The sequence below is a fragment of the Bactrocera tryoni genome, chromosome 4 (genome assembly GCF_016617805.1).
Source record: "Bactrocera tryoni isolate S06 chromosome 4, CSIRO_BtryS06_freeze2, whole genome shotgun sequence".
In the NCBI taxonomy this organism is placed as follows: Eukaryota; Metazoa; Arthropoda; class Insecta; order Diptera; family Tephritidae; genus Bactrocera; species Bactrocera tryoni.
The window spans coordinates 21,362,887-21,378,166 of NC_052502.1; the positions used below are offsets into that span (position 1 = coordinate 21,362,887).

The following is a 15,280-nucleotide window of genomic DNA, read 5'->3' on the forward strand; positions in this document are numbered from 1 at the left end:
CTGGAGGAGGTAACGATGGTTAAAATTCCCGTCCAGCGCATCCTAAAGAATAACTACTCCTCATGGACCTAGTAACTGAACTCCATCTAGTATAGTAAAGGGCCAAAAATGGTATATGCGTGACTCATTGGCCTACAGGATTAATCTAACCTAACCCTAGTTTCAGAACTCAAGTGAATTCTATGACATAAAAAGAATAAGAAAACGAAACGTTAAAGAGTCGCAACGGAACTCTTGCAAATTAGTCTCAACCAAGCGTGTGCACTTTCAATATTTATTCCAACTTTTACCATTACATAGATTCCAACAAATCATTTAAAATTGTAAAATTTTAAAGAGCAACTTAAAAAGTATTATAAAATGAAACCAAATTATTATCCCTCTGTCTTTTAATTTCTTCCGTTCGCAATCAGCGTTACTCGGCAATGAATGTTGCAGTAAAATATGTGTAATAAAAGGGTGCTTACGTAAAACGCAGGTGTAAAACTATAGCAAAAGTGTTCAGGGGTGTTCAGGCGTGTACAAGCGTGCCGACGTTGAGGGCTCTTCAAGTCTAGAATCTACAAGTACTCAGCTAAAATAGAAAGCATACTACGGCTTGAACAACTATCAGCATGTGTGGGGTATATGTATACTCATGAGCGCATATGTACATGCTTGAGTACGTGAACGGGCTAGTCAGGTGTCAGGCTGCAACAACCGCGCATTGTTGAGCACCTACGTTATTTCGGAGGCAAGTGGGAAGTCAAGGCCATACAGTAGTAGTAGTATCTTTGCAATTTCCTTTTTTTTTGCAAACCACTTCATGCAATAGCCATTGTGTCTTGAAATTGCATGTACTACAACATGGTTTATCGACTAGCCTCGTACTTATCACAGTTGTTGTTTTCTTCCATTCAAGGCAAACTTTTGTTGTAATTGTATTCTTACGTTCACACAAGTATATAAGTTTTATATGTACAATTGCAGCTTGAAAAGTCGCAAAATTTACCAATCGAAAATTTGGTTCAGATGACTTCAAGGGAATTACCTTTAGAAAGGAACTCTTCATTCACCATAAAACTATATTTACTACAAAGAGAATAGATATTCAAGCAAGTCATGTCACATTCAATTCTAGATCTTATTTAAGCGTCTCAGACTATCTTACCCTTATATCATTGTGTCAATGAGCCAAAGATGGATTTATGGTCACAAACCAGTACTTGCAATTCACACAGCAATTCCGAAAAGATGTAAGTGTAGCTACAAAGTCAATCAAATTTTTGCTAGGTTACTGAATTTTTTTCCTTTCCAAGGAGAAGCCTGGGTATAAATATTACTCAACGAAGGGCATTTAAAAACAATTCAGGTAAGTGCATTGCGTGGAATGAGTTTAGAAAGCCGGTGAAAGCCAAGGAAAGTTAGTAAAGAAAGCCGCTACGGAACGCGGAGACCCAGTGAGAGCTCGGGGAAAGGAAAAATACCAATAAGAACTGACACGGTAACACGATACAATGACAGCAAAGTAGGGTGAGCGAGAGCAGGTGATGGCCAACAAAAAAAAAAACAAAATAGAGTCAAAGAGAAGGTCAGAGAGCCGGGCAGAGGCTGTAAGGGCAATAGGAGCCACTGAAAGGCAATAAATGAAGGGTGGTGAGAGGCGAGAAGAAACACAATTTTTATATTAGAATGCAAATTTATCAAATTCGAACGCAGTGAAAGCGGAGAAGAGCCAGTCAAAACCGGGGAAACCCAGCGAGTTCAGTGAGATTCCTTAACAGGTGATTTAAGTAAAGGTAATTTTTAATATTCTAATACTTAATATTCGACCGAATAGACCACGTCCAGCATGCAGTGAAGAAAATGTAGCAGCCATAGCTGAGAGTATACCCAAAGATCGTCGAGAGTTGATTCGGCGCCGTTCGCAGCAACTCGAACTGACGTATGGAAGGACTTGATGCATTTTACGTCAAGATCTTAAATTGAAAGCGTACAAAATACAGCTTGTTCAAGAACTGACGTCGCTCGACCTACCCAATCGACAGCGCTTCACTCTATAGGCTCCGGAAAAGTTCCAAGAAGATCCGCAGTTTCCGAACCAAGTTTGATTGAGCAATTAGACCCATTTCTGAAACAATGCGAATGTAAACCAGCAAAATTGCGCATTTGGGACGAAGATCAACCTGAACAGATTTAACAAAAAACAACGGTTTGGTGCGGTTTGTGGACCGGCCGAATCATCGATCCATACTTCTTCAAAAATGACATCAGTGAGAACGTAACCGTCAATGGCGACCGTTATCGGACCATGATAACCGATAACCGACTATTTGATACTTGAAATTAAAGCTCGTGACATTTGGTTTCAGCAAGACGGGACCACTTCCCACACATCGCATCAATCAATGGATTTATAGAGAGAATACGTTGGTGAGCAGATAAATTCACGTTTTGGGCCAATCAAAATTATAAACCGTTTCGGTTTCGTTTTCATGAAGCAGACTGTATGCTCTTGCATTTTCTACTGACACACGTATTTCATTTTGTTAAAATGATACAAGAATTTAAAACGGCACTTGCTTTGGCATTTTTTCTCACTTACATATAACACAAGTGGGGGTGTTTTTCCCATTTCTGCTGATGTTACAATTAAACGCACACCTTGAGACAGTTAGTGATGCATAGTACACATGTGTGTTAATATAAATGTTGAAGGACTTAGCCATGTGCGAGTAGTTGCTTTAACTTAAATGACTTAGAACTTTGTGGTCATACTATCTAGTTCTACTAAGTTTCGGAAAAAAGTTCGAAGTAAATTGAGTTTTGTACTTCGGGATAACCGAAGAGTTGTAACAGGTTGCTTCATTTTATATAAATTTCGTCACATATCTGTAGAAATACTACATGCCATATATAAAATTAATACATGCAGTACATAAAGACACATGGATTAATTTGTTTACATGCAACGAAAGATCTGTGGGATTTGTAAACCACAACTTTGACATGGCTTAGCTTGTTTTTCACTCATGTCCTCTTGATGAAACCGTTCGCCAATACACATATGTTCGTATATCGTTGTATGTTTGCATCATACTATATTTGCGTAACAGATTACAACAAAGCAAAAAGTTTAAATTCATGTCAAAAGTTGGTCGAAATGAGTAGGATTGTGTAGATGCGTTCGAGGACACAAATAAGCCCAAACAAAAACTGTCAACGCAAAAGTAAAGCAGGCGTTTCGTTCTCTCTAAGCACTCTTAAAAACTCGTCTGACTTTGTTTACAATGAAGCTGAAGATGTGTCACTCAACGCAGCATTTTTTATGGGCTCTCTAGGAAAAAATTAGCATTTGGTAAGGGGAAAAGTGGCTCCATTTCATCAAGTAGAGTGATCGTCTGGTAAATGGCACTTCGACTTAAAAATTTTAGTATTTACTGACGCGTGCAGACGTGTTTTTCCGGCTTCGGCATTGTTTCACAGACGTTTACTTTTCTTAGGCCCAAATGATCTTTCAAAATGGGTTTCATGCATCCTTTCGATATTCCATCGATGTCAGTAAGACCTCTGACTGTAAATCGTCGATTCTCAAGCATCAAATCCTTTATTTTTTTCTGTGACGTTTAGATCGTCAGTTGATGTTGATGGTGTTGATGAACTTTGAAAAATTTGAAATTTGATTCCACATACAAAATTTAATGGAACTTCATTGTTGAATAATTTACTTATCGTAAAAATCTCCGAATGCACTTTATGTACTTCAGAAAGAAATAAGCGTAGTCTTAACTACATATTTAATATAAGTGGAATAAACGGTCATTTGAGAAATGACGATAAGTGTCTCAAGACTATTGATTTACGAAATTATTAATCACGACATCTTCCAAAAGAAGGGGCTATATACATAGAGTTTGGGAGTGTTTTTCGAAACGGTAAATTTTTTTTCTGTAAGTAAGTACTGTTAGTGAGATCAATGCTAAATCTCACATCAAAATATTCATTAGTATTTGAGATACGTGTCGTTTTGTGAGGCTCTAAAAGTGAATTCTGCGATTTTACTAGGTCCGAATTTATTGAACAAAGAAGTGCGCTAATACACCATCTCATACACCATTGGTTATTCCTGATCATTTCGCGACATTTTCAACTAATATCGTGCCGCAACCATCGCATTCGATTGATTTATCTTCGTGTAACTTCTGGCTATTCAGCAAATTCACATGACCGCTTCAAGGACAACGTTTTGATTCAATTGAGGATATAAAAGCTAAATCGAAGAATGCTCTGATGGCCATCACGAAGGAGAATTTTTCCAAGTGCTATGATGACTGGAAAATTCGTTGGCATAAGTGTATTGCAGCGGGAGTGGATTACTTTGAAGGAGAAGAAATTGACAAAATTCCCTTTTCAATTTAATCACAGTAGTGTGTCATATACACAAAGTTTAAATTTTAGAATAATCTAAACCACAGCTAAACTGGATTCAAACGTATATCTTCTAGTCTTGTTGTATTAAAATCGGGGAAAGAAGTACCAGATATAGCTGAATTTTGTCTCCTGACAGGTCCGAACTTTTTTTGATAAAAACCAAAATTGTATGTGAAATATTGCATACGTAAGTTGCCTTTTATATTTCGGGATTAGAGAACAAAAACAAATTTTAATCTTCTAAAATCGCTTTATAGTTTTTATAAAATATTCTTCATTTATATCTACTCACTTTTCCAATTTTCGAGCCACTTTCGCTGCTCTGATTGAGGTACCTCCGAAACATGCCCTATAAATTTCGAAAAACGTGACCTCTTAGTTTATTTTTTATTCGTACTGGAATGAAAAGAATTCATTCGGTGCCAAGTCAAGACATTACGGTGTATTAATCATCAAATTGATGTTTCAAATGCTCAAAAATGCAGCAGTTTCAGTCCATGTTTGAGAGCTCGCATTATCATAGTGAAAAATGAAACATCTTCAGCGGTTTCTTCAGATTTCTTGGAAGACATCCACTAACGCCCATAGTTATTTCAATCCCGATAGGTCACACGACGATGTTGCAATACCAGTTCGCGCACAGCAACAAGACATTGGACGACCTTCTCGAAATTCGTCTTGCAGTGATCTAGACTTTCGATTGAATTCACCATACCATCGATACGCACTTGCACTTGATGAAGCTTCATCATCGAAAATTAAATTTAGTTCAACTATGCACTCTTGATGAGTTAATTCATATCTAAAGTTATAAAAAATAATCGCTCGAACATTTTCGCGATTTAATTCCATTTTTTGGCTGAGAAGAATATTTTAAGTTATTGTAAACAACACAAATATTGCTTGTATGTCATAAGTTCTGAGTATTTATTACATCAAAAATGTCAAATTTTACCAAAAAAGTTGTGAGTTGCCACATTGCAACACTATGGTTGCCAGATCCCGAAAAATAAAAGCCAACCTTCGTAGTAATAACGATTGTAGAAGGTGACACTTCTCTTCCCTTGATTTAGACTTTTTTCTACTTTAAAACAAATCGCAGTAGAGTATATACATATACTATTATACAACGTAAAATTAAAAATAATGCATTTCTAACCTAAAAAATTGGGCTGAACAGTTATTGAATAAGTTTTCAAATTATCTTATCTTTTTTTGACAGTGGTCGTCGCCAACCAACAGATGCGCTCCACCACCAACCTGCTTATTATCAATCTAGCCATTTCCGATATACTCTTCGTCATCTTTTGTGTGCCCTTCACCGCGACCGATTATGTATTGCCCGAATGGCCATTCGGCAACTTGTGGTGCAAATTTGTGCAATACATGATTGTGGTCACCTGTCATGGCAGTGTCTACACGTTGGTGCTGATGTCTCTCGATCGTTTTTTGGCTGTCGTACATCCGGTCACGAGTATGTCCCTACGCACTGAACGCAATGCCATGCTGTGAGTACATACAATACTTAAAATAACCTACATATCGCTAATTGAACTTGGTATTAGGAGACAGAAAATGTCATTAACACATTTTTCTTTTTGCAGTGCCATCATTTGTGCTTGGGTGGCCATTGTGACATCGGCCATACCCGTGGCGTTATCGCACTCCATTCAACTATACTATTTCAAAGGACGTAATTACACAGCGTGTGTCTTTTCATCGCATGAGGGAATCTGGAATCTCGTTGCTTTTCAGGCAAGTGACACCATTTTATAACAAGCTTTTTTTCACTCAACATGAAGAGAATCCTAACCATTATACTTGCGTTTGTGCAGGCTTTCAATGGTTAAGTTAGAAATAAGAGATGTAAGCTTTATTTCATTACTGAACAGCGCAAGCAAGAAACTTTTAACGGAATAAGCTTCATTTTACTCTAAGAATTTTCTAATTAGTTGAAATTATGTATGCCATGGAATATTTCACCTACGAACATTCTATACTTCTAACCTATATCGGAATTACCCTTATCGTTGGTCTCAAAGTCCATATTCATTTCAGTTTGTAGATAATTCTTTCAAATGTAGGACCAGTGGTTGTGTTCTGCGTAGTTCAGGATGATAGTTTTCACGCATCTGAAAGAGATACCTGCCTCCCTATTCGTACATAGGTGACAAAAATATCGATCAACCCAGCACAATGGAGCTAAAGAGAAAGAAGTTGTGCTCGGCAACTTTTGAGAAAAATTCGAATAAACGTATGTATAATCAATGATGAACGACAACACGAAAAGGAACTGCCTCTATGCCGCTATGTTTGAACTTGGTAAGCTGACGTTGAGCAACACCAAATCTCCATCAGGATCGGGAAGGACGTCTCCGAGCCGTGCGGTACCAAACGAGGTTTCAGACAAGGCGACTCTCTTTCGTGTGACTAACTAAATAGAGAAGGTACCATCTTATATATTTATATCATTGGCTTCGAAGAACGCGCCGTTAGCTCTACTTTCTCCAGGCTAGATAAGAAAGCATATGGGTGTGGTTATGAACGAGGACACGACGACTTTTTGTTTGATGACAGCAGATCAAACAAACAGTCGTCGCACTCGTGACTTGGCTTCCACGTCATTGATGATAGTCATAACTTCGCAGTCGTAGATAATTTCGCCTATCTTGGAACCAGCAATCGAACGCAGAATACCTCTTGCCAACAGGTGATACTTTGAACTAAGTAGACAATTGAGAAGTAAAGTCCTCTCTCGACGATCAAAGACCAAACTCGACAGGTCTCTCATCATCACCGTCCTGGTATATCTTGCAGAGGAATAGACGATGACAACATCTGATGAGTCGACATTACGAGTTTTGTGGGAAAGGTTCTGCGGAAGATTTATGGTCCTTTGCGCATTTTCCACGGCGAATACTGTATGAGGTATACGACAACATTGACATAGTTCAGCGAATTGAAAGACAATGCTGGCTAGGTCATGTTGTCCGAATGGACGAAAACACTCCAGCTCTGAAAGTATTCGACGCAATATCCGCCAGAGAAAGCAGAGGGCGAGAAGCACCTCCACACCGTTGGAAAGACCAGGTGGAGAAGAAACTGGCTACACATGAAATCTCCAATTAACGTCAAACGCAGAAAATGAAGAACGACTGGCGCGCTGTTATAAACTCGACTATAACCGCGTAAGAGGTACTACGAATAAGTATATTGACTGAATTGCTAAGAGTACTTGCTACTTACTACTACTTAAAGGCACTTGCACAGCTGCGGCAGCCACTTGTATGTTGTATGCATTTATACGCATATACCATACAAGTACTTATGTATAAAGGGATTTGTGTCAATGGAGCATACTGTAAGCATCGTGACATTATTTGCAGATTATTCACACAATTGTCATGCTGATTTCGAACTTCATAGAAGATCCGTAAATAATCTTACATATGTATATATTGAAAGTATTGGCTTTTCATTGAATTGTGACGATTGCCGAAAGCACTTACAACTCTTAACGTAGAGCTTATTCGTGGTCGGGGTGACCCAATCATGCAGTTGTGTGTGAGACAAAACACTTTATGAATACTTGCGGACATAAGGGAAATTATTTAAATCGAATCACTATGATGGTAAGGGAAAATAGGAGAAAATGTAGCGGCCTACAAAATGAATGAGGGTTATCCCTAGTGTCAACAATCTGGCAACCTATGTCCTAAATAGTAACAGCCAAGTTGTGGCATATACACATGAAGAGTCGTCGAGTGGTGTCGGCTGCGGACACACGTTTCGCTGTTCGCTACTTTGTATTTATTATTTATATATCTTCTAAAAAACTTTGTAAAACTATCTTTTAAAAAAGATTAAATAAACTATTGGTGTGCTAAACTTAATTGGACTAATTACTAACTGAAAAGAGGTCTCCTGACACTAGTTATGTCTATGTGTAGTGAAAGAAATAGGTGCTTATGTCATCACTAAACGATTTTGGGTTTGCCTTTCTTATATTAAAGCCAATTTTTGAGCTTGAAATTATACATAACCTATTTCGGGACTAGTTAGTAGTAAGCCCATGTTAATCGAGCATAAAAGAGTTAGAATTAGAGTTATACCAATGGTAATTGGCTACAACTCAACCAAGAATTCAAAAATAAGTCCCAGTTTAATTTATAAGTAAGCAAATGCTTACAGAAATATCTACAAACACGATGCAAATACATTTGTAATGCTTTTTAAATGTTCATATTCTTCTTTGACAATTTATTTGTAACTTTGCCGGAAGCATACTTGCGGATTCGCTTTCATGTTTGCGAGCTAAACAAACATCCGGTGCAAGGAAATGAAGCACAGCGAGGATAATAAGACAGACATTCTAACTATTGCCGCCAGACGAGTGTTTGATGAGTATCAATAATAAAAATGGTAAAGTGCCTGACATGCTGGAACATATAGGTGTCATTACCCCAAAGCGAAATCAATTATTATTATATATAGATTATAACAAGTATAAATGGCCAGCTAGTGGACCCACAGCCAACATCTTTATAGTACCAGCTCGAGATGTCAAAGCCAAAATTTTTGCATGAAATTTTCAAGTTTTACAAGTTTACCAATCCCAAACAGATATACTACTGTGTGGTTGAATTTCTTTCACAAGAAACACTTTCAAAGTGGTTTTATTCAAGTCTTCATATTTTTAATGAAAAACTTACTTAAGTATGCGAATCGGAAGAGTATACCATTCGGTAGCATACTAAAGTAAACTTTTCATCGGAATCTGCTTTCTAAAAATCAGCATAAAAAGATCGGTTCTCTTTTAACAAGTTTTTTTAGTCAATAAATTCTAGTTCTATACTTATATTTTCGCACCGACTAACTTGTTGTTTCCTACGGGGAACTTCATTGCATCATCGATACTCAGACAATACACAAATCTATAAATACACGCTCAAACGCCTGAAGGACAGTTCAACAAATCTTCGTGAGCATTCAAGCATATTGAACGTCCGGTTGTCATAACCGTCAAACCAGTAAAAATGTCGAGATTTCCATTTTCAATACAGCTCCATGTGGTAGTATCTACATATGTATCGTCACATCTGTGTAGTTCTAATCGCCTTACTGAAACGTGATGCTGTACTGTCTTTACAATCTCCTAGAAACACACATACACGCATCACTTCTACGAATATTTGGTTTTCCCTCCGATTGAGAACTCATCGAAGCATCGCGTCTTTTGCTCAGCAGCCGTTCACTATTAAAAGGGTGACACGCTTTATGAGCTATACATTTTTGTAATACCACAATTTTTGACACTAGTACCTCCATCTCACTATTAAGCTGGAACTCAAGAGCATTGTCGACAACTCGCTGGCGCAATCGTGCACTCATCTGCTTGTAAATAGAAAAATAATTATTTTTTTTAGCATTTCCGACATTTAAAACACTTTTGAAATCATTGGACTCAAGTTATCGTAAGCAAAGGAATTGCCCGTCGAAAGAGTTTTATGTTTCTTCTGACCTGGCTTACACTGTCTGTATGTAATAATAACCTTTTGTTCTTTTTTGTTTTGTTGTGATGGCCTTGAACTTGCATTCTGTTTTCCTTTTTATCGTTGCCAAGTTTATATTATTTATTTGCTTAGGGAGTTGTCGCGTATATTTTAAAACTTTACGGTGATAAAAAAGCGGAGTTTTTAGTATATACCACAAGTACGTTAAAATCAAATATATTGAGTTAGTTTTGAATATTGAGCAGCGGAATAAGTTTTGGCCATATATGAACGGAACATTCATGATTTGCGACCGCTAATTAGTTTGTTTAGGATAGGATTGTTCCCACCCAACTTTATTCTTTTCTACTAAGTGAACTGTGTTTATAATCATGGTGTGCTTATTCCTTGTAATTAACTTATTAGATCTTATTCATATTCCATTGGGAATAAATAAACTTATAAATTTATAGAGTCTGCGTGATATATATGAGCACATGCAACATGTAAATTAGCATGAAAGAGCTAACGAAGAATCCAAGGCTGGAGTATCATTTATGATTAAAAGATGAATCGACAAAGGCCCGATTTAGAGAAAGCAAAGGCATAGGATCTGGACTGGAGTCATGTGTAGAAGTTCACGCAAGTGAGGAAATTTCTCTGATCGCCATTCGCTTGGGAGCAGTTTGTTGATAATTCTTTCAAATGTAGGACCAGTGGTTGTGTTCTGCGTAGTTCAGGATGATAGATTTCACGTATATGCCACCCTCCCGTTTGTCAATTGCGTCCTACTCGTACATAGGTGACTAAGATATCGATCAACCCAACACAATGTAGCTAAAGAGGGCGGAAGTGCGACCGGTGCCGAAAAGAGGAAGAAGTTGTGCTCGGCAAATATCATAGAACTTTTAACCAACGGACATTATATAAAATATGTGTGTAATCAATGATGAATTAACTATTCAAATACGGTGGCGAAGGACTGATAAAGAAAATGCATCAGCTTTTTTGCAATTGCATGCGGCCTCACAATCTGCGCCAACTACTGTGTTATAAGCTTCCTCAACACCGCGTATAAGGTTCTATCGAGCACACTGTGTGAAAGACTGAATCGAACCGTCACCAAACTGATACCTTATAAGTGTGGCTTTAGACCTGGAAAATCTACAATCCACCAGATTTTTACCATGCTCTAAATCTTGAAAAGAACCCGTGACCTTCGTCGATTTTAAAGCCACCTTCGACAACACGAAAAGGAACTGCCTCTACGCCGCTATGTTTGAACTTGGTACCACGGCAAAGTATCCTCTGGGTAGCCAAAGAACATTCGTATGAAGGCGAGCTAAAGTGAGAAGGCGAAACACCCCTTACATAGGGTTGTGCGCTATAACTCTATAAGCGACAGTGCAGCTTTATTTATTTATGTATATTATTAGGTGAGAATGAGATTGTGCTCCCTTGAACACTCGCTTTTCCAGGTTTAACTGTATTTAGCGAAAAAATTAGTAAGAAATTGTGAAAGTTAATTAATGTCAAAACCACTAACGGCTCATAATTTAAGAACTAAATAATTTACATTTCACAAAATATATCCACAGGATAACCAAATGGGTGTATTTTTTATTAATTTTTTTTTCTTTCCACTTAATTCCATTGGATTTTAGGTCATAATGCAATTAAGGAACTTCTTGCTGAGCTTTTCTAAGTACTTATTCTCAAACTTTTCGCACTGAAAATATTTATTTGTATTCAACACCCGAGCATTTCATTTTCAAGTCATATATCCACATAATTGTATATTTGAATATACATATAAATGACAGCCAAATCCAATGAACTCTGAAAGTTATTAGCAAGCGTTGACAAAGGAAATAAGTTGGCATAACTTTTGCTTATTTATTGTTGACATTTATTTATAACTGTCATTAATCCATATACTGGTAAACTCGCAAACATCTATGTACATTTACTTGTATTGGTATTTATCCGCGAATGTGTCGCTTATGAGTTTTCATTTTCAATTAACCCCAGAAGCCGACAATTATTTAAAAAGTCGTAAAAAGTTTTTGGAAATTAAAATTATTACTCGATTGTTCGGAAAGAGAGGGGAGTGTGCGCGATTGGAATGAAAATGAGAGCGAAAGTTGAAAGGGAATATGGTAGGACGAATTTTGAAATAATATAAGAATGAGTCATGCATCATCGTGCTAATGCCTCTAACTAAGAAAACCTAACTTCCTAAAAAAATCATAGAAAATGTTGAATCAAATGTTGAATCGGTTTTTGAGAGCTACAAGAAGTTTTTCGATAGTAATGGAATTTTCGATAAGAGCGCTACAAAAGTTTTTTTTTTATTTCAATGAAATAAAAACGGTTGGGGATATCAATGTAATTCTTTATTTCTTTGAAAGTACATTCGATGCCTTTATGTATGGAGCTAGATTTCTTTTGCATGGCCACTACGAGCACGCTTGCAGAAGTCCAGACGCTGAACCCAATTTTCGACGGGTTTCGGCCGATACTGCTGCAAAATCACGTTCGATATTCGTAGGACGTTCATCAATCGTCGTTGGCTTGTTGGCATAGACCATAGACTTGACGTAGCCCTACAGGAAATAGTCTAACGGCGTGAAATCGCATCGATTGACTGGGCCATTTCATGAGATGACACGTTCACCAAAATTGGTTTTTACTAAATTGATTGTGACATTCGCTGCGTGGCTTTTGGCGCCGCTATGTTGGAACCACATATTTTTTAAATCCAACCAAAAATGAGCCTCATCGCTGAAGTTGATTTTTGATGAAAATCCGGATCATTTTCAAGTTGTTTCTCAGCCCAATTCACGAAAATACGATCGTTCTGGTGCTCAAGCGTCTTCAGTTCTTGCGTTAAATTCATCTTGCAAGGATGTAGGCCAAGATTTTTTCGCAAAATTCGGCACAACGACGTCACAGAGACGCCCAAGGCTTGAGAACGACGTGTGAGAGACTGATTTGGGTCTTCCTCAATTGATGCACTATCGGCAGCAATATTCTCGACACTATAGGCACTTGTTTGTCTCATTGGAACGAGAACATTTTGTACTGTGTCTGTGGATTCAAATTTTTCCACTAGATGTTCAGTTGTTGATCTGACAGGATGATTATGACGACCATAAATTGGACGTAGCGCTCCTAAAGTAGTAATTTCGACTCGTTGTTGGATCGTATATCTTACCATGATGGAACGGTAAACCTAACAGAAGAGAAATGTCAAAAGAGCGGGAACAAATACGGCGACGTTTGCTGTCCCTATCGGTATACTTTTGTAGCGTCCCTATTGAAAAGCTCATTATTGAAGCGACTTTTGAAAGCCACAGAAAACTTTTCGATAGTAGAAGTACGTTCAGAGGTGTACGATTATCAACCGGGGGGCTATCAACATTCTGGTAGTCAACTGTATTGCAAGTATTAATTTGTATGTACTGTAACTGTCCCTTTCCATTTTATTTTTGCGTCACTATGCTTTGAGCCTAAAATTAAACTCATTAATTGAATATTTTTTCCTATTATTAATATTATTATTTTTTTCTGATTTGTTACTATTTAGGAACTTATTTTTAAACTCCAGAGGTCAGAAAATAAAATAGTAATAAAATTCCATTCCTCCCTTTAACTTATTTCAAATTGCTGGCTCGGTCGCTCTTTTCAAGTGCACAGCAAATAGCAGATTTACGCGGGCCTATTTTCAATCTATTTTTTTTTGTTGGCTGTGTTTTTTTGGAAATACCAGTCATCAGTACTCATGTAACGCTTCGCAATTATCGTTATGTCCATTCAACCGCACACCTTTATTCCGGTGCGGTAAACCCATGACTCGATTGGTCGAGTGTAAAGCAAGATTTGTTTTTTTGGACTTACCATATTTAAATTGAATGTTTGATCGAATTTTACAAGAGAGACTGTAGTCATTCAAACAGAAATAAGTTGAATTAAAAAGCAGACACAAATGACTAAATAGAGTTCTTAAACGATTAATGACCCCCTAGAGCGAGGCTTTTTAAATACCTCATTTGCAGTCCGTTTTCACTGGAAAAACTATTTCAATGGATTTGGATTTCATTAAAGAAATTAAGAGTTATGAATGGTATACTTTCTACTAACATAACATTTAACATTGTAGAAATATGTTTTCGAAAATTCTCTCCAGGCTCGAGGTGTTCCAAAATACAAAAACTTTCAAGAATAGTCATAGAATAAAAGTTAAAAAGGAAAAGAAAACATTATGAAATATATATCAGAGTTGAGTGTATTTTTTACTACTTTTTCTTCCGCCTAGTCAACAATAGCAAAGTTAATTCCAAATAACTGTAAAATATTTATGGTTCTTCTCGTAAGTCGGACCATTAAAGTTTGGTGGCTTTTAAGGAGAAACAAATAAATTCAGCCATAAAATTCCATGAAAAGTCAAAAATAAGTAGAATAAAGCTAGCCAGCAATCGTCAGCATTTCGGATTCGAAAGCAAAAATGACAATATCAAATTCAATGAATTGGAAAACGAAACTCCACGAAAGCCATAAAGGTGTGCTTAAAGTGCGAACGAGGAAGCGAAATGATGCTTACAACATCAGACGAGTGAAACAGAAATGCAAATGGAGCGGCACTTGCATCCATATTGGCCACGAATTGTCAAATAGAGGAGAAGGAGGCAGCATGTAAAAACACCTGTATGTTTCCACGTTATTATTGCTGACTTTGCAAGCGGACAAAGGTATTGTGAAACAATAAATTTTGCAGTCAGAAATAACAAGCGTATAGTCAGGTTGACTGCCGTGGTAACTGTACATAAATTGAGGTTGAAAATGTTATGGGAAATACTTTTCAAAAATTCAGATCAATTGGTGCATTGAAATTGCGAAATGTTTCCATTTTGATAAAATCTTGAAGGGAACTGTAGGTCCAAAAAAATCTAAGCTTAAAAGCAGTCTGCAACCCCTATATATGGTTTCGGGATTATGATATAGCTTTTTCCTCAAGAGAGTATGTATGATTACGCAACCTTTTTAAGGTCTTTCTAAAAGGAATAGTAACTTGGTCGTATTAGTTTTATATATGGGACACAACTTTCTCCCAAAAACCGCACCAAGTTTGATGCGATAATCTTGGACAGCAAACTGCTGTGGAAGCAAACTGTGGAAGAAAAAGTGAAAAAGTCTAGCAATGCTTTATATGCTCAACACAACCTGAGTAAAACCAATTCTGCTTTACGGTGCAGTAATATGGTAGACGGGATCTAAAATCCATCTACCGGAAGAGTTCAGAGGCTCGCTGCGCTGTGCATAACATGTCCTTTACGAACAGCTCCAACGGCGGTTCTTGAACCGGTACTAAACCCGCC

The 15,280-nt window shown here is 37.3% G+C and overlaps 1 protein-coding gene across 1 annotated transcript in view; it reads left to right on the forward strand.

The window, feature by feature from the left end:
• Positions 1 to 1,179: 1,179 nt before the first annotated feature.
• The window catches only part of LOC120773720 (allatostatin-A receptor-like), a 41,484-nt gene continuing 27,383 nt past the window's right edge, over positions 1,180 to 15,280 (forward strand). Inside the window, exons 1-4 of the mRNA XM_040102767.1 lie at positions 1,180 to 1,235; positions 1,299 to 1,351; positions 5,633 to 5,918; positions 6,015 to 6,165. Coding sequence (XP_039958701.1) covers positions 1,180 to 1,235; positions 1,299 to 1,351; positions 5,633 to 5,918; positions 6,015 to 6,165 — 546 coding nt within the window. The remainder of the gene's footprint in view (positions 1,236 to 1,298; positions 1,352 to 5,632; positions 5,919 to 6,014; positions 6,166 to 15,280) is intronic.